The sequence below is a fragment of the Littorina saxatilis genome, linkage group LG9 (genome assembly GCF_037325665.1).
Source record: "Littorina saxatilis isolate snail1 linkage group LG9, US_GU_Lsax_2.0, whole genome shotgun sequence".
Classification (NCBI taxonomy): Eukaryota; Metazoa; Mollusca; class Gastropoda; order Littorinimorpha; family Littorinidae; genus Littorina; species Littorina saxatilis.
This window is the reverse complement of record NC_090253.1, coordinates 38514090-38534418: the sequence shown is the minus strand read 5'-3', so window position 1 is coordinate 38534418 and position 20329 is coordinate 38514090. Positions and strand designations below refer to the sequence as shown.

Sequence of the window (20329 nt, the reverse complement as noted above, 5' to 3'; positions counted from 1 at the left end):
ACCAAACTTGGTGAACAGGTTCTATACATTCCTGAGACGGTCCTTACAAAAATTGGGACCAGTCAAACACACGGTTACGGAGTTATTGGTGGATTAAGATTCTACAAGGACTTATAGAGGGACATATTAATGGTCAAAGGGAAATAACCTTCTCAGTTGGTGGCAGTGAGAATGGTAAGGACGGGGGTGTTTTTCCTACCTCGGAGGAATTTCTTGTTTTTTTTATTTCTGAGCACATTTTTAGAGTAAGCATGACATATAAAGTCTTGTGGGAAACAAGGACATTTATGGGAAATCGGAATTCCTCTGCTGTAACCCCATGAATATTAATGAGTAGCACATGGACCAATCGCTGGGTAATGCCAGAGATTGTGCCAGCCAGCTTCGCGTGGATGCTTCCCCCTTGACCTCATTCGGGCATTCTCTTCTTTGTCTACCTACAGACAACATCACTTTTTTGCTCTGTCTATACTTTTGACTTATTCTCAGTCTTTTCTCTAACTTCTCTTCTTTATACTTCCTTCTCGCTCTCTTGTGTCTTCTATTCTTCTACTTGACCCCGTGTCTTCGCTTCAACGATCATTAAGGTACTGTTATTCATTATAATTTTCTTCGTTGTTGATCAGTCTTATTTTGCCGGGATGCCAGGAAAGCACGCCGTGATTGTAGGCCATTTTTACGGTCGAACAGACCCTCGGTCCCCCCCCCCGATTTCAACCTGATGGGAAAGGTCGATTCAGTAAAGTTGTTTTGTGTCGCGGGGGAGAGACTTTGGACATTTTAGAAAACGAAGACATACTAGCCCTTTCGGTACGGAAACCCGACCTGGTATTGCTGATCATAGGCGATAACGATATTTCCTTCGACACTGACCCAAACGGCGGGTTAGCCGGTCGGATTCTTGCAGTTGCGTCTGTGATAGCAGCTCGGACCGGCGCTCACGTCATCATTTCTAAGTTTTTACCTCGGCAACGCGCCCCTTCGTGTGTAAGAAAACGAATGCATGAAACCACTCTGGAAGAAAAACACGCAAGTTACTGTAAAATGTGTAATCATGCTGTGGGCCTTTGTTAAACAACGATCTCGCATCGTCCGTGCGCGGCGTGCCTTTGGTTCTTTCTGGAACCACAACGGAAGGTGTAATGTTTGATGGTGTGTGTGTTATGAAGGATTCGCTCGGATTGTGGACTCAGGAGACAGAGGTAAAATACATGTGTGTTTATTCAGCCATCTTAGTTAGGGAAGAGGGGGACCACTCTTCTGGTTATAGTACATGTAAAGTAGGTGGTTATCTCCCATGTACAGATATTTGGTATTGGACATAAAACATAGATTATGTTTTAGCAGAATGTTACAGAAGGTTTGACCGATCAACGTCAAATTGGCAACTTGGCTCGAAATCCCACGGTTTGCACCAGTTTTATAAATCAGTTCGCGGTGCCTTGTTGGCTGGCGCTAAAAAGCCCCCGCGGGTGTGAGTTCTGCCATATGCCGCACCCTGCATTTTCGAAATTCCAACATGTTCGGCTGTTTTCGGAATGACGTCATGATCGGCTCCCTCCGTGGAATGTGCTATTTTTGTATGGTTCTATGCCACGGTGCATTTTCTGTTATTGCCAAGCACTGGCACCATGCCACCGTGCACTTTATATTGATTGCTAAGCACTGGTTCTATGTCACGGTGCACTTGATGTTATTGCCAACCACTGGCCCATGCCACCTTGCATTTTATGTTTTTGCCAGGCACTGGTTCTATGCCACGGTACACTTTCTGTTATTGCCAAGCACTGGCACATGCCACCTTGCATTTTGTTATTGCCCAGCACTGGCACTATGCCACCTTGCACTTTATATTGATTGCCAAGCACTGGCTCATGCCACCGTGCACTCTATGTTGATTTCAAGCTCTGGCCAATGCCACCTTGCACTTTATGTTGATTGCCAAGCACTGGCTCTTGCCACCGTGCACTCTATGTTGATTCAGTTCAAGCTCTGTCCCATGCCACCTTGCACTTGCCAAGCACTGGCTCATGCCACCGTGCACTCTGTTGATTTCAAGCTCTGGCCCATGCCACCTTGCACTTTATGTTGATTGCCAAGCACTGGCTCTTGCCACCGTGCACTCTCTGTTGATTCAGTTCAAGCTCTGTCCCATGCCACCTTGCACTTGCCAAGCACTGGCTCATGCCACCGTGCACTCTGTTGATTTCAAGCTCTGGCCCATGCCACCTTGCACTTTATGTTGATTGCCAAGCACTGGCTCTTGCCACCGTGCACTCTATGTGGATTTCAAGCTCTGACCCATGCCACCTTGAACTTGCCAAGCACTGGCTCATGCCACCGTGCACTCTATGTTGATTTCAAGCTCTGTCCCATGCCACCTTGAACTTGCCAAGCACTGGCTCATGCCACCGTGCACTCTATGTTGATTTCAAGCTCTGTCCCATGCCACCTTGAACTTGCCAAGCACTGGCTCATGCCACCGTGCACTCTATGTTGATTCAGTTCAAGCTCTGTCCCATGCCACCTTGAACTTGCCAAGCACTGGCTCATGCCACCGTGCACTCTATGTTGATTCAGTTCAAGCTCTGTCCCATGCCACCTTGAACTTGCCAAGCACTGGCTCATGCCACCGTGCACTCTATGTTGATTCAGTTCAAGCTCTGTCCCATGCCACCTTGAACTTGCCAAGCACTGGCTCATGCCACCGTGCAATATATGTTGATTTCAAGCTCTGGCACTATGCCACCTTGCACATTGTTGATCGCCAAGCACTGGCACTATGCCACCATGCACTTTATGTTGATGCCAAGCACTGGCTCTATGCCACTGTGCACTTTCTGTTTATTGCCAAGCATGCCCCAGTGCACTTATGTTCCGAACTTCACTTGTCCTTCAGCCTAATTGGGCTGACTGGGCCACTACAGTGTGATTGAGGATTTGCCTTCGTAAACGATAGATTCATATTCCTTCTCCTGCTATGTCTCTGTGCCAATGAATGCACACCCTCCATACAGAACACTAGTTCGGCTGCCCGTTTGTATTCCTGGTTTGCAGCATGCCTCCTAAGCGCAGAGCTGCCGCTGGTGTTGCCTCGGCTACGGCCAAACTGAGGAGACCAACCCGGGGACCCATCAGGGCTCAAGCACACCCAGTTGATGTCGCCCCCCCCCCCCCCCCCCCCTGGGAGCCAGGCAGCAACCAGCTGCTCCCCCAGCTGCAGCTCCTGACCCGGCGCTTGTCCAAGCGGTCACACAGGCCGTCCTCCAGGCGTTGGTGGCCCAGGAAGCTGCCGCTGAGCTCCCCGAGGACCCTGTGATGAACGTGATCGACAACGCCGTCACCGACATAACAGGTACCTACCCTCCCGTAACCCTCGGTCAGTCCCACTTTATATCGTCTTCCAGCCCAGTTACTGCCACTATTTCGGGAAAACTAAAAGACCAAATTTGGCAGGGTCAATTTATTGACCTACATGACCTACTGGAAGATCCCGCTAATGAACCCCCTCTCTTTGCGTTTGACCCGACTTCCCCAACTGGCCTTTATCTACAGAAGCGCCCCAAAATGAAGCCCCAAATGGACCCAACCACATGGACCCTGGCTTGGAACCGTTTTTCTGCCATCGTCACTGCGAGACGGCCTGAGCTAGCTCCTGGGCTAGCTCACCACATGGAGGTCATGGTCAAGATGGCAGGGAAGCGGGGCGACTGGCGTTTTTATGACGCCCAGTTTCGTTGCCTGATCGAGCGAGGGGAAGCCATTTGGGGTACCACTCACTTGGAACTTTATATGAATGCCACGATGGCATCCCACCCAACCTCCCTTGGGCTTACAAACTCCCTCCCTCGTACTTCCCAACAAGTCCCCATCCCCAGCGGGGCATGTTTTTCCTTCCACAAATCAGGTGAATGCTCAGCAGGCACGCAATGTTCTTATCAACATCAGTGTTTTAATGCTGGGTGCAGAGCATTTCACCCAACCACCCACTGCCCCAAACCAGTGACCCACCCCTTTTCAATCCTGCCTCGGTTTTTAAACAACCGCGGTAGAGGCAATCGCTCCCATGAGTTTCAATTTGGATCACAGCCCCAGCAATCCTTTCAGCCCCGTTTCTCTCACCCAGCCCACGATACATAAAAACTAGTCACATTTTGAATGTAACCGGCACCATCCGTCTGTGTCATACTAGTCACATTTTGAATGTTTTCAAGGCACCATCTATCTGGTGTCAACCATCAGATTCTGATCACAGACTGTCGGTGTGTCCAAGCCCCATCACTTTATCAGAATTGCAAAAGAAGTCCGCGATGACATGTTCATGTGGACATTGTTTCTGAAAGTTTTCAATGGCAAATCTCTTGTTCTTCCTGGCAGATTCCTGATCTCGGATTCACTTAACCTGTTCACAGATGCATTTGGTTCACTAGGTTATGGAGCAGTCTTTGGCTCAGTGGTTGCTGGGACATGGAACGACCTGTGGCGCGCGCTCTCAGTCAATCACCCTGCTTGAGCTGTACCCCATCGTGCTGGCTGTGGAACTGTGGGGAGAGTCCCTCGCTAACAAATGTTTGTCTTTTTACACAGATAATCTGGCCTTGGCGGATATTCTCACCAAACAGACCTCCAAGGATAGACTTATCATGACACAACCCAGTGCAGGTACCTCTGCTGCCCTGCTTGAACCCCAAACCTCCATGTTAAGCCTACTCCTCAAATCTACTCCTCAAATCGTCTCTTGCTCCACCCACTCAGAGGTCATACCGTCGAGCCTGGACCTTATTTGTAGAGTTTGCTGACAAGCATTGCCTAGCATTAGCACCTCCCATTCCAGTAGGCACCATTGCACTGTTCATTTCCTTCCTCACGAATAAGTCGTACAAGCCGGCTACAATCTCCTCGTATGTGTCTGCCCTGGGATACATACATAAGATGTGTGCCGTCCCTGATCCAACGTCCTCCCTCAGCCTACTTGCAATTGCGCCGTCCAGGTAACAGCCCTCTTTTTGCATGGGCTTCTGGCAGACCAGTCCTACCTAATGAATTCGAAACAGTGCTCAAACGAGCTTTGGTCTTTTGTCAGGTTGACCCCTCTCATTACCATTGTTATAGCTTTCGTATAGGTGCAGCAACTGCAGCAGCCGAGCGAGGCTTGTCAGACCCGTCAGCTCGGAAGATGGAAATCGGATGCCTTCAAAACATACATACGGGACGAACGTTCGTCCGCACTCTAGTTCCAACCCCGCCTTATCGAGAGTTCAGTTATGCTAGGAAGGGCAGAGTGTCCTCTGTAACCTCTCCTTAGTGTTATTATGTTAATTGCATTGTTCGGTGTGTCTCCCAGTGGTGCAACAGCTAGGAAGGGCAGAGTGTGCTCTGTAACCTCTCCTTAGTGTTATTATGTTAATTGCATTGTTCGGTGTGTCTCCCAGTGGTGCAACAGCTAGGAAGGGCAGAGTGTGCTCTGTAACCTGTCCCATGTTATTATGGTCACTGCCCTGTCATGCATGTCTGTTTGGATTAACCTCCGGCAGAGACTTTTTCAGCTCTCCTCCAATAATTTCTTGTCTTTTTTCAGCTCCTTGGCAAAGGCAGACAGTATTATGACTCCTGTACAATTTATGTGTCCATTTTACTGCCGGGAATCTCTCTGTTTGAATTTGTGCAGGATGTTCTCCTGTCTCAGTATCCACAAGGCACAACAACAACATAGTCTTTACCAACCACGAGGATGAGGGCTGCTGCCAGAACACTGCTCAAATCTACTCATATCGTTTCAAGTCTGTGTCTCCATCCGTTGGATTTCCCCCTAAACAGTGTTGTTGCATAGGCCACTATTTCTCTTACTTCCTACTTTTGGCGCTGCGCAGCCAATTGCCTGGCAATTGTCAGCGTTATGGCGGAACAGCCCCAAAAGCTTTATGGACTCTCTAGATTTTATAATGAAATTCAATTGTTGGATTCCATGAGAATCCCAAACTAAATTAATTAACAGGTTGGGCAATTAACTATCTATTCTTGAAAAACATAGGTAAGGTAAAATAATTACAGAATTTAATAAGGTAAAATAATTACAGAATTTAATAAATAATTGTCACTTCGGTGGCCTACTGCAGCAACACTATGCATTGACTCTGTTGTTTTTTGCTTGTATGTTAATTGTGTGAACTGTGTCTCATCTGCCTTGTCTCCACTGATTTCACATAAATGTGTATATATTTTTGAATTCAGGAGAAAGTGAAGAATACGATTCAATCATTTGTAATTCTGTTAGTGAAAACTCGATTTTAATGACAACTTTAATGAGCAAACTAATTAACTAATTTATACGCTGCCAAGCTGAAATTCAATCCCATAGTCCGGACTTCGTCGAAAACTGTTTGACCAAATTTTCAACCAATTTGATTAAAAAATGAGGGTGTGACAGTGCTGCCTCAATTTCCATAAAAAGCCAGATATGACGTTATCAAAGACATTTATCCAAAAAATGAAAAAAACGCCTGGGGATATCATACCCAGGAACACTCATGTTAAATTACATGAAGATCGGTCTATTAGTTTTCCCTGAATCGCTCTACACACACGCACGCACGCGCGCGCACACACACACACACACACACACACACACACACACACACACACACACACACACACACACACACACACACACACACACACACACACACCACCACCACCACCACCCTCGTCTCGATTCCCCGTCTATGTTAAAACATTTAGTCAAAACTTGACTAAATGTAAAAACGAATTCATACAAAAAAATCATGTTCACCTCATCAAGCAGTCAGGGTGTTGATTTTGGGTATGTGATCAAGTGGAGGGATGGTCTTAAAGTCTGACCCGGTCTGAGATGGTGATCTGACATGTTTACACTGGAAGGAGTGTGCCTTTAAGCTGTTTAATCCTGCAATATATACCTTTGATTAACGTAAAACATTCTCCATTTGACAGCGAGCTACTCGCATCTCTATCACAATATTTTAAGCCAGTGCAAAGACACCTTCCTTGTCCTGTAAAGTGCTGTTCACATGGCAGACTTTCTACCAACTTTCCCCCAACTTCCAAGCGATTTTAGTCGGCGCAAAGTCAAATCAAATTCGCTGCCCATATGAAAATCGCAAACGCTCAAACGAGTTTTAAGCGGCGATTATCGCCAGACTTGAAGGCCAGTTCTGCTATCGGAGCTGACTGACTATTATGGGTTTAACGTCCTCTTAGACCAACTGGTCTATATTGGGACAGGTATTGGTAATACGCTGAAGATATGGTGTGATACTTTGATTCGAACAAGCCCGCTGTGGCTGTCTTCTTCGACACACCAGCATTGGGTTTGTCTCGTCAAAGTATCGAAATACGATCATGATAATCTAGAGACGAGAGATGATGCATGCGTGTCTTCGTCTTTTCCAAGCCCTGAGACTTTCGCTGTGAACGTGGGATCTTTTTCGTGCGCATGTGTGCACACGGGGGTGTTCGGACACCGAAGAGAGTCTGCACAAAGTTGACTCCGAGAAATAAATCTCTCGCCGAACGTGGGGATCGAACCCACGCTGATAGCGACCAACTGGCTACAAAGCCAGCGCGCTACCAACTGAGCTACGTCCCCGCCCAAGGAGCTACCTTCTAATGCGGGAAGAGCAGTTTGCCTGGCTAGAGCATAGATATGAACAGACGTCTAATTATATCTGTGGCCAGAGCTAACAATCGGTAAGCGCGATGAGAAAAGTCTGCGCAAAATCTTCGCCAAGTCGCGGCCGAGTCGAGCAGCGCTCAGCCGAGTTTTCGAGTCGCGGCTAAATCATTCTGTCCTAAATCGAACATAAATCGTCAGGGCCGTTCACATGGCAGACTTTTCACCGACTCGGCCTCGACAACTCGGGAATAATTTCAAACCGAAAAAAGGTAGGGAAAAGTTGGTTGAAAATCTGCCATGTGAACGGCACTTAAAGTGAAAGTATTTGTCAGAATTAAAAAAAAAAAAGGTATGTTGTTGAAACGTTGGAAAGTATTTGTCATTGTGCCGTTTGGTGTTTCCAGATATGTAACTTCCTCGTTGCGCGGAGGTCAATGGAAAAACCTGTCGGTTGGCCTTGGTATTGAGTCTGCGTTGCACCTGTAGGCATTCACGGTTGCCTGAGATTCGTTGCACTGCAAAGCTCGCAGTATAATTACACCCCCGGTATAGGGGTGTGTATAGGTTTCGCTCGATGTGTTTGTTTGTTTGTTTGTTTGTTTGTTTGTGTTCGCATATAGATCTCAAGAATGAACGGACCGATCGTCACCAAACTTGGTGAACAGGTTCTATACATTCCTGAGACGGTCCTTACAAAAATTGGTACCAGTCAAACACACGGTTAGGGAGTTATTGGTGGATTAAAATTATACAAGGACTTATAGAGGAACATCTTAATGGTCAAAGGGAAATAACCATTCTCACTCAGTCACTGCCACCAACTGAGAAGGTTATTTCCCTTTGACGGGGGTGTTTTTCCTACCTCGGAGGAATTTCTTGTTATAGTCTTGTAACATCAGGCGGAACCGGCACGGTTGGCCTAGTGGTAAGGCGTCCGCCCCGTGATCGGGAGGTCGTGGGTTCGAACCCCGGCCGGGTCATACCTAAGACTTTAAAATTGGCAATCTAGTGGCTGCTCCGCCTGGCGTCTGGCATTATGGGGTTAGTGCTAGGACTGGTTGGTCCGGTGTCAGAATAATGTGACTGGGTGAGACATGAAGCCTGTGCTGCGACTTCTGTCTTGTGTGTGGCGCACGTTATATGTCAAAGCAGCACCGCCCTGATATGACCCTTCGTGGTCGGCTGTGCGTTAAACAAACAAACAAACAAACAAACAAACAAACATCAGGCGGGGACACTGCGTGAGGCAGGAGTATACCCATTGTAAAAGTGATAAATTGAATTTGTCTGTAATTTCAAGGGATAGAAAGGCTAGAAATAACAAAAAAATAGGGCTAAACGTGCTATTTATTTTTAGATAAAGGCTGACACTTGACCATGGGGTATTGCCATTTTCAACAACAACAAAACACTACTGAAGACATAACTAAGATTCTACTGTGGACATGTAAACTAATCAACAATCAAATGAGCACACACGCAGAGTACTGATAGAGAAACAGAATAGAACACAAAACACGCAGTTACTTTATTCGAAAAAAGAACAACTGTGTACCCACGTTTGAAACTAAAGCTTAAGCATAAAACACAAACACACATGCACTTAAACGTGTAGAATTAATTTAAAAAAAAACATTAAGAAAACTGTAGTAATGTTATGTAAGGTGTCCAAACACACACACACACACACACACACACACACACACACACACACACACACACACACACACACACACACACACACACACACACCAAACTCAATATGTACATTTTTACATGTTTTTGTTATTAATATTCAAGCGCTGTGTGAAGTAAATACAACCATACTGAGCTTGTTCGAATCAAAAACATGAGAATTTTATTATCCTCAGTGTATACGAATCATGTCCCTTGCTTTGAATTGCCTATTTTGTTTACATCTGTACTTCAACTATCAACTCTATGCACATATGTACGTAAATGTTGCTTCGTTTGTTCGTTAATCAAGAAATCGGATTCGCAAGACTGAATGGTTGGTTTGGTTTGGTTTTTGGGTTTTAATGTCTCTTCAGCAGATGCTAGCTGCTATTCGAGACCGGTGTGACGTTTTCATCTTTCGCCGTGTTGATATTTCGCTTCTCGGCCTCGTTGATCTAGTATAAACTCTACACTGAACAAAAAAACACCCTTCGATAGTACTGATGAGCGACCTTGTGTACCTTACATTCATGGGGCCAAATTTGTTCAACCAATTTGTTTTATTTAACTTAGAAATTTGATTCATCCTAAAATGTTTTCCTTCTTACTCAAGGGACGTAACCACTCAGTGCACGTTTTCTAAGAATTCGATTTTGGGGGTGAAATCTATTAAATTTTACCACCAATTTTCTTCACATGCAAGAAACTGACATGCTTTTCGTCCATAAATAATTTCACTTCTTAATTTTACCAGGAAACAACATTTCAGTCTTGAGTATATGTCGAGGGGGAAATATGTACACAGGCGAAAGATGAAATAGTGACACCGGCCAGACTGAATGAGAAACATGATCATTATATATACTAAGATCCCCTATGACACAAATCTGAATCAGTTCGCGTGTGCACGATGGTGAGCTCCTTTTAATAGCAAGTTTAAAGGCCCATTCCACCTCTTGAAAACAGTTCTCCTCACTGTCTCAGATCTGGCCAGTGTTTTACATGGGGCAAAACCATCCCTCCATTTGGTCACATACCAAATATCACCACCCTGACTGGGAGCTGTGGTGAGTTAAAAAAAAAATGTTATGAATCAATTTCCGAACAAAAGCACCAGCAGTACCTTTCACGTAAATTCCTAAAAATGTTACCACTGCCTACAAAGAGCACCCAGAATGTTGTGACCGGCACGGTTGGCCTAGTGGTAAGGCGTCCGCCCTGTGATCGGGAGGTCGTGGGTTCGAACCCCGGCCGGGTCATACCTAAGACTTTAAAATTGGCAATCTGGTGGCTGCTCCGCCTGGCGTCTGGCATTATGGGGTTAGTGCTAGGACCGGTTGGTCCGGTGTCAGAATAATGTGACTGGGTGAGACATGAAGCCTGTGCTGCGACTTCTGTCTTGTGTGTGGCGCACGTTATATTATGTCAAAGTAGCACCGCCCTGATATGGCCCTTCGTGGTCGGCTGGGCGTTAAGCAAACAAACAAACAAACCCAGAATGTTCATTTTTGGTATGTGACCCAATGGATGGATGGTTTAATCCCACGCAAAACCCCTGACCAGATCTACAACAGCGAGGCGAACTGTTTTCACGAGGCCGAGTGGGCATTTAAAAAAAACCCACACGATTCGAGGCGATGAAGCTGTAGAAAGGTCGCAAATCACACGTCTTTTCATGCGATGATATTATCTGAATGACATCGACTTTTATCACGTACAACATAATTTCCTGCTACAAAGGCGTTTCTTTCCTGCATGAGGATACTTATACGATAGCAATATTTTGGTCATGTTTCCTGTTGTTGGACTATGACGCTGAGATACAAGCGAATATCTACCAGATTCCATTCAATCACAAACAACTGTGTAAAATAAAACACACACACACACGCACGCACACGCACACACACACACACACACACGCACACACACACTCACACACACACACACACACACACACACACACACACACACACACACACACACACACACACACACACATAATATACAATATATAATGACTAGACAAAAACTGAGAAAATGGTAAGGCAATCGTGTTGCTGCAACTCAAAGGCAATAAGACAGTTTCCCTTGTCAGAGTATTCATTTTTTTTTTTTAGACACGTTCCTGATACGTATTTTGCCAGCTTCGTACCCTTGGGACCGATCATGTAAACGACTATAGATCTGCCCAGGCTTTTACACGACAGCAGAGCGATCTTCCTCTTTGACACATACCAGACATCTGTGGCCTCGCTCGTTTCTGTGCAGAGTAGGGAGTGTGTGTGTGCGTGTGTGTGCGTGTGTGTGTGTTGTTTTTGTGTGCGTGTGTGTGTGTGTGAGTGTTTGAGTGTGTGTGTGTGTGTGTTTGTTTGTGGTGCGTGCGCGCGCGCGCGTGTCAGTGTGTGTGTTTGAGTGTGTGTGTGTGTGTGTGTGTGTGTGTGTGTGTGTGAAAGAGTGTGTCTGTGTGCGTGCGTACGTGCTTGCGTGCGTGCGCGCGCGTGTGTGTGTGTGTTTGAGTATGTGTTTGTGTGCGTGCGCGTGTGTGTGAGTTTGTGTGTATGTGTATGTGTGTGTGTGTGCGTGCGTGTGTGTGTGTGTGCGTGCGTGCGTGTGCGTGTGTGTGTGTGTGTGTGTCTGCGTGTGCCCTCGTGTGTGTGTGTATGTCTGTGTGTTTGCATTTTGTAACGGACATCAATGTCAAGCTGCGAAACTAATTCAGATTCACGAAATCGAACTGCGCACAAAAAACCCACCCAGTTAGTCTGCAGATGTTGGGTGTTTTCACAAGCGCATTGATGCTTCTAACTCTTGGCACATATCATCACTGGTTTATCTGACGGTTTCCTAAGGAAGAGAGATATCTTTAAACACATCCCTGTAATCCGCGTATCAGCGTATCCAAGTAGTGTTCAATGTTATCACTGCTAACCTTTACACCAGGAAGTTGTTTGCTCTCGCTTGGTTCTACAAAGTAAAGGGTTTACCCCTGTCGTACGGCTGTGTGCATCCTCCAGGATAAACCGAGTTACGTATGAGGTTATTTTAAATATGACAATACTAGGTGTAAAGTGATTGCCGGGGGAAAAGAAAAGAAAAGAGGTTGTGTGAGTGTGTGTGTGTGTGTGCGCGCGCGCGTGTGTGTGTGTGCGTGCGCGTGTATGTGAGTGTGTGTGTGTACTAGTATGTGTGTGTGTGCGCGTGTTTGCGCGTGCGTGTGTGCATGTGTGTGTGTGTACTAGTATGTGTGTGTTTGTGCGTGCGCGCATTTGTTGACTATTATTTTGTCTCTGTTTTTTTCTTTAAAGGATGCAGACATAATACACAATCAGGTTTTGCTTTTTTATTTGTCTAAAACACATGTACTTCTTTCCGCCTATATTTCTCTCTCTTTTGCGCTCTCTCTCTCTCTCTCTCTCTCTCTCTCTCTCTCTCTCTCTCTCTCTCTCTCTCACTCTCTCCTCTCTCTCTTTTTATCTTCTCGTTTTCAACATGCTTGCGCGAAATCACAAATAATCTTTCCAAAAACTAGATGTTTATCATTTGCCTGCACGCACCACAGGTATCGTATCGCTGTCTAGAAAAAAACCCTTCATTTTCATTAACGGATTTACTCGGTATTTTTCACTCTCATTTTGTAGTACAAATATGGCATCACAGTCATTATTTTGTCGGGGGCTGGAAGAGGGGCGTGAGTGTGTGTGTATGTGTGTGTGTGTGTGTGTGTGTGTGAGGTGAACTGGTTCTTGCTTCTGGGCCTTGAAATGAACAGATACCGTTGTATCGTTCCCTCAGGTATCTGTCGAAATTATTTCACTCAACGCCCTCTCAAGTCTTCCCCAGAACGAAGCTATGGCATACGGGCATTCGTCCCACTGAATGTAGGTCGTGGTTTTCAACACTGCCACCATGGTGCTCGTGACGTCAAGAGACGTCATGTCATCCAAACACGTCACGATCAACGCGTCATCAGTCTCTATGACGTGGCGCAGGCACAGCGCCAGCTCGAACTGGCACCACTGGCTGGAAACGAAATGCCTGGAGAAGACCATCATCACCTTCTTGCTGCTCTGCACGCAGTCCACGATATTGTCCACGATGTTGTTGCCCGGCAAGAAGTCCCTCTCGTGCACGCACAGCCTCAGCCCCAGGCGGCCTTCCAGCTCCGGCATGAGATGCTCACGGACCCACCACAGGTCGTTCTTCGTGTACGACACGAACACGTCAAAGTCGAAACTTCCAGTCTCCAGGCGTCGACGCCTGCGGAATTCGCCGCGACCTCGGAACGACTCGTAGAGAAGCAGTCTGATGTGCCAGCGCCACTGGTAGAACGCGGCCACCGCGGAGAGCAGAGCGATGAAGATGGTCACGGTAGCGATGATGAACTGGTACGCTTCGCGGCTCAGGAAGCACACCTGTTTGTTTAACGTGAACGCCGCTAGAAGCGTGTGGGGCAGGTTGCTGCAGGTGTAGTGTCTGTACGAGTGTTGGAACAGGGCGGGGGACGTGAGAAACCAGTCTTGGAACCACAACAGATCGCAGTCACACAACAAAGGGTTCCCGCTGAAGTCGACGTGCTGTAAGCGGTTTCGAGTTGTCTGACTGAACGTCGACTCCCGTATGGTTTGTATCTGGGCGTCGTTGAAATTTAACTCCGTCAGGTTGTGGAAGGAATCAAACGTACCGTCCGGTATTTCGGTCAGTTTGTTTCGATACAAGAACAATGTCTGCAGCCTGGTTAGGGTAGAAAATATGTTTTTACTAACGCTCTGCAGTCCAAAAGAACCCATGTACAGTTTCTCGAGACTAGTCAAGGTACCAAACAGCCGGTTGAATTTTTCGTCAGGTATGTATGAACCGAGATTATGGCTCACTTGCAGCAACTTCAGGTTTGGCAAACCAGCAAAACTGTCGGGGTCTATAGTCACGTCACTGAAAGGAATGGTACAGTACATCAGCGACATTGTTTGAAGCGAAGGGTTCCGAAAAGCAAAGCGTTGTATCGTGGATATTGGTTCCATAGACTCCAAGGACAAATGCACCAAGGCTGGGAAGCTGTTTTTACCAAACATATCCGTTTTTATTGTTGACATGCGGTTTTTTCCTACGTGAAGGACACCAAGACTAGGTAAACAAATATGCGACGAAAAATCAGACAGCGAGTTTTCTTCCAAATGGAGACGACTCAACCGAGTGTGTGTGTGTGCAGCTCTCAGGCAAGCGAAGAAGGGCGTTGGAGGAAAGGTCTAAGCGTATTAAAGACGGCAGGTTGCCTGGAGTGGTATACGTGACCCCACTACTTGACAATGACAGTTCTGTCAGATACCGCAGATGCGCAAACACAGAAAAGTTCACTCGCTGCAGCATGTTTTCACTTAGATCTATCACCATCAACCGCAAGGGTGGAGTCCTGTGGAAGAAGTCATCGGGAAGCGGACCCAGTCCCAGACCTCTCATGTACAGCCTCTTGATGTTAGTCGCAGAGAATACGGCCCTCAGCACGCTGTAGTTCAGACCGTTGTTGTGGTCCAGTCTCACTCCCTGCAGTTTTGTCAGATGATTGAAAGTCTGTGGGTGTAGGTACTCCAGCCCGTTGCTTTGAAGGTCGATGGTGATAAGACGAGTCACGTTGTCGAAGAACGATTCGTCAGGAATCGACGTCAGGTTGTTGAAGGTGAATATCAGATGCTTGATTTTCCTCGGAAGAGCAGGGACGAAGGTCAGCCGTCCATAGCTGTACGAACAATTAGCCACCGAACCTTTACAGGTGCAGAGGTAATAACAGGAAGCGTTATCACCGGTAACACCTGCTTGGGATGTCTGGTTGCTCCGCTGTGTGTGTCGTGTACCGTGGCCGTCAATTTGCAAAGCAACACGAACTACAGGTGTTGTTAAACAAATAGTTAGACAAAGCGTTACCCCGCATAAAAGTCGAGCCGCCATCAAAGCTAATAGGCTGAGCGGGAGGTAACACACGTTTCAATTAGGTAGGTCCGGTTTTGGCGAAAAGGGAACATGTATGTCGCTTTTACTTTCCCTCAATGAGCTCCAGCGAACGGACGAAGCAAGAAGGTGACCCTTTTTTGAACAGCGTACACTAACGGACGAAGAAGCATGCACACGTGTAGTCTTTTCTATTTTTTGAGCGTCTCCGACAGAGGGTCAAAGTAATCTCCGACTGAAGGTCAAAGCAATCTCCGACTGAAGGTCAAAGCAATCTCCGACTGAAGGTCAAAGCAATCTCCGACTGAAGGTCAAAGCAATCTCCGACTGAAGGTCAAAGCAATCTCCGACTGAAGTCGAAAGCAATCTTGGACTGAAGGTCAAAGCTGCAATTTTCGACTGAAGGCGAAAGCTGCAATTTCCGACTGAAGGTCAAAGCAATGTCCGACTGAAGGTCAAAGCAATCTCCGACTGAAGTCGAAAGCAATCTTGGACTGAAGGCGAAAGCTGCAATCTCCGACTGAAAGCCAAAGCAATCTCCCACTGAAGGTCAAAGCAATCGCCGACTGAAGGCCAAAGCAGGAAGTTTGGATGCAGCTTCCACTATCGTGTGATCATTTTCTGCTGATGGGCGAAGCGACAGAAGTATGTATGCTGTTCTCAGTCCTTGATCAGCTCCAGCGTTACCATCTGTGACACACGTAAAGCAGTCCCAATAAAAAGTGAAAATTAGATCGTGGAATTGAATGCCTGGATCACTATTCTGAGTACTTTTAATGTAAAGTCTAAGATAAGCGAGTACAAAATGTAGGGGTTTGGGGTTGGATGCATGAACTGGGATCAGCTCGTTACTCCCCCGGCTCGTTACTCTCCCGGCTCGTTACTCTCCCGGCTCGTTACTCCCCCTTAGGGTTAGGGTTAGGGTTAGTAACGAGCCGGGGGAGTAACGATACGGGGGAGTAACGAGATGCTCCCCATGAACTAATGTTTGGCAGGCATGGCACACTTTAATTGTTGTTGTTGTTGTTGCAACTTAAAAACACCAACGTAATTTGTTTGGATACTCTGATAAAAACAAGAATAAGAAAGAAACAAACGAACTTGGAGATAAATCGACCAAACGGGGAAACCTTTTTAGTCAGACACACCGAAACAAGCTTTCGCCTATATTCCGATGTTACCACACAAAAAATGTCCACACTAGTAAACATACACACCTAGACGGTAGAAAGCACTGACTTTCGTTTGCAAATATCAATCACCCACAACATAAAAGTCACAATCAAATATTCATTCCCTGATTTAGTGCAGAAGCTTTGCCCTGAATCTCAAATACGTAAAGTAAGATGGCATTCAGAGTAAAAATTTCTTTTCTTGTAAAATCGTTATGCAACATTGGGACATTTTTATTTAGCTATTTCTAGCTTTGATGAAACCCTCACATTGACAGGAAACACATATCTTTTACGCAAGGTACGTGCGCATTGTTTTGTCACTACGAACAACGACACATACCATGTGACTATGTCAAGATGAACTTGGTTTGTCTACCAGCGCGTGGGGTCTGTCTGCTGAACAAAACAAAAACAAAAAAACAAAAAACAAATCAAAGACTTAAAGAGATATGCTTTACAACCAGGTCAACAAGTTAGCGTACACTCACCAAGTTGTCGAAAGGCCAAGCCGACCTTAGAGATAAGGCGGTGAATGTGAGGGAGTACACTTACTGATCAGTGGTGGGATTTCCCTGCTTTGCAATTTAGTTTTAAAAACATTGTTTAAAAATCCCTCTTTTCTTTTTCCTCCCCTAAAACATAGGACCAGGCAGAAGCTGAAATCGCCTCACATCCTTTGTCACCTGTACCTTCTTCTTCTTCTTCGTCCATGGGCTGAAACTCCCACGTTCACTCATGTTTTAGCACGAGTCGGTTTTTACGTGAATGACCGTTTTTACCCCGCATACGCCGATTTCTATAACCCACCGAACTCTGACATGAATTACAGGATTTATCCGTGCGCACTTGGTCTTCTGCTTGCGTGTACACACGAAGGGGGTTAAGTCACTAGCAGGTCTGCACATAAGTTGACATGGGAGATCGGAAAAATCTCCACTCTTAACCCACCAGGCGCCAGCGACCGGGATTCGAACTCACGACCTCCCGGCGATTAGGAGGCCGACGTCTTACCACCACGCCACTGCGCCCGTCGCCTGTACCTTCAACGATAAAGCTATCAAAATTAATAATATGTTGTGGAATGATGGGAAACAAACTTACCAAAGTTCTTTGTCTTGATCTCCAGGAAATCACAGGGCACAGTTCAAAACCTGGTTTTTCGGCTGACACTGACGTTCAGTCTCTCTGTAGCAAAACAGTGTACAGCTTATCTTGTGCACAGTCTCGTATCAAGTCGTTGAGCACAACTTTCCTGTACACCTCTTGTACACACACTTATTTTCAGCTCAACAATGAACGAAAAATCATGGCGCCGTACTAAGTCAGGAAATATGAGCCACACGGCCCACAGATCTCTATCGGGAACACCACAATAGCCCTTCAATTGACACCAGCCTTATCAGCGTTGTGGTTGGCCCCCCTGAACTGAGTGGTGCTTAAAAGTCCAATGTACAGGTATGAGAGCTGGTGTACGTGCGATAGGCCTAGGGTAAACGGGTGTTTCACCGGCAGTCTGAGAAGAGACAAAAGGCGTAGTTTTTGCTCGGTAATAAGTACCGTAATTGGTCGTTCTCCCCGCAACAGCTCTGTCTGATTCACTACAGTACAAATTACAACTTGATAATAGTTGTAGTGAGTTTTGCAGTGGGAGGAAACAAGCACTTCTGGGCCCGTATGCTTATGGGGGAAGTTCGCGACAACTCCCGAAGTTTTGAGTGACATCGGAAGTACTTGCCTCACTTTCGTATGCATGGGCCGGAAAAAGGGTTTACCTCGAAGCAAAGCGAGGAAGTAACTCAGGGTATTTTGCGACTACTTCTAAAGTTTTGAGTGACATCGGAAGTACATCCTCACTTTCGCATGCATGGGACGAAAAAAGAGTTTACTTTGGAAGCTAACGAGGAAGTAAATGAGGGTAAATGTACTACAGCCAGACCCAGTAGTAAACACGCTACTTCCACAGTTTCTCAGTGCAAAAAGGCAGGGCTTTTCTTCAGTTTTTCATGTCAAACCGAGCTGACGCTCCCAAAGAGAGAAAATAGAGGGAAAAGTCGTATCTTCTGCATGCATTTCGTGCAAATTTCCCTGAATACAAACCTGAGTTGCCAGCTTTGACTTTTGTTTGTTCTGGGTCATTGGCCACCACTCTTTCATTCCCGCTTATACGAGGGGGTTACTGTGTTTCTATGAAAATGGCCGTCGTTGTGTGCATGTGTGAGTGTGTGTGTGTGTGTGTGTGTGTGTGTTTGTGTGCGTGCGTGCGTGTGTTTGTGTGCGTGTGTGTGTGTGTGTGTGTGTGTGTGTGTGTGTGTGTGTGTGTGTGTGTGTTCGAGTGTTGAAGTGTAAGTTTCTGCTATTTTTTTTGTCATTGCTTTATCTGTGTGTGTGTGTGTGTGTGTGTGTGTGTGTGTGTGTGTGTGTGTATTTGTGCGAGTGCCTGTCTGCCTGTGTGTGCGTGCGTGCGGGTATAATTGTGCGTCTGTCCCTTAATACGTTTGTTTGCGTGTTCGCGCGTGCCGTGTGTGTGTGTGTGTGTGTTTGTGTGTGTGTGTGTGTATGTGTGTGCGTGTGTTTGTGTGTGTGTGTTTGTGTGTGTGTTTGTGTGTATGTGTGTGTGTGAGTGTCTGTGTGTGTGTGTGTTTTCGATGTTATGTGTGTGTTCGACGGTGTGTGTGTGTTCGACGGTGTGTGTGTGTGTGTGTGTGTGTGTGTGTGTGTGTGTGTGTGTGTTCGACGTTATGTGTGTGTTCGACGGTGTGTGTGTGTGTGTGTGTGTGTGTGTGTGTGTGTATGTGTGTGTGTGTGTGTACCCACTCCCCACACTATGATGAGCTGACTATATTTGCGCCTTGATATTTTATTCATGTTCTTACGTTTTATGCTGTTTATTGTGATTCACCACACCCGAGTTTATCGTAATTGAGATAATAAAGTGTTCTATGTCTATGTATTATGTCTAATACACATGCACACACGCAGGTAGGCTACAAAAATCCAATCTTGACTTTGAACTTTATATAAACATACATCCTCTTCACAATTAACGAGGACAAACGTAATTTACAAACACCTAAGTACAACAATTTTTCTGTTTTAAAAATTCGGACACACATTTTCTCAAATAATATGAAATTCGCTGAACTTATCTTCTTTTCACTACACCTTATATCTTGATTCCCAAAAAATGGAGTTCTGCCTTTTTAAATTTACCAGTAACACAAACATTCGCTCTGACCAAACTATTTTTGTCCAGCAGTTTTACCGATACACAATCATTAAAAAAACACTACAAAAAGAGTTTTAAGTTAACCGACTTCGCTACCACATAAACAACCTTTTATTATTGTCCCCAACATTCTGGTCAACGAAATCATTATTGTAGACAGTCATTCTATTTAAGGACAATTATCACAGCTTTCGTTCAACCAGTTAAAAACAACAATTATAGTAAAAGCTACAGCGCGATCAACGTTTGCCCATTTACGAACTCGCGATGAGATTTGTTTCTTCTGGTCACCAAGCCAACCGTTTACAAACGCATGCGCACTAATTGGGATTCCCCCAATTTTCTCGACCTTGACCTCAGAACTCTCGAAGCCACTACTTCGGCGTTCAATTTAGCTCGTGCATACCGAGTAGCTGGCAACTTTGCTTTTGAAGTTCCCACTTCCAATGTCAAGGGCCTCTCGCTTGACATAATTATACGACGATATCGCATCTCAAGCAGTCAAGGGTCCTTACCCATCCCAAAGAAACCTCCAGCGCATACTACAATTGCAGGACATTCCGTTTTTAAAGGCAGCTCATTGGGAAATTATCTCAGACACAATATCGAAGACGTGAAATGCGTCAATCGAGCAACTGTCGTAACTTGGCTACAATG

The 20329-nt window shown here is 45.9% G+C and overlaps 1 protein-coding gene and 1 long non-coding RNA gene across 2 annotated transcripts; one reads left to right on the top strand and one right to left on the bottom strand.

The window, feature by feature from the left end:
- The first annotated feature begins 270 nt into the window (after positions 1–270).
- On the top strand, positions 271–6124 carry LOC138976004 (uncharacterized). The gene is made up of 3 exons (XR_011458840.1): positions 271–587; positions 3058–3355; positions 4588–6124. It is a non-coding gene; the product is annotated as an uncharacterized lncRNA (long non-coding RNA).
- A 6608-nt stretch (positions 6125–12732) lies between these two features.
- Positions 12733–14470, bottom strand: LOC138975998 (toll-like receptor 2 type-2). The gene has a single exon (XM_070348792.1). The coding sequence runs from the start codon at positions 14419–14421 to the stop codon at positions 13120–13122; it is 1302 nt and encodes a 433-aa protein (XP_070204893.1). The 5' UTR covers positions 14422–14470; the 3' UTR covers positions 12733–13119.
- Between the last annotated feature and the right edge of the window lie 5859 nt (positions 14471–20329).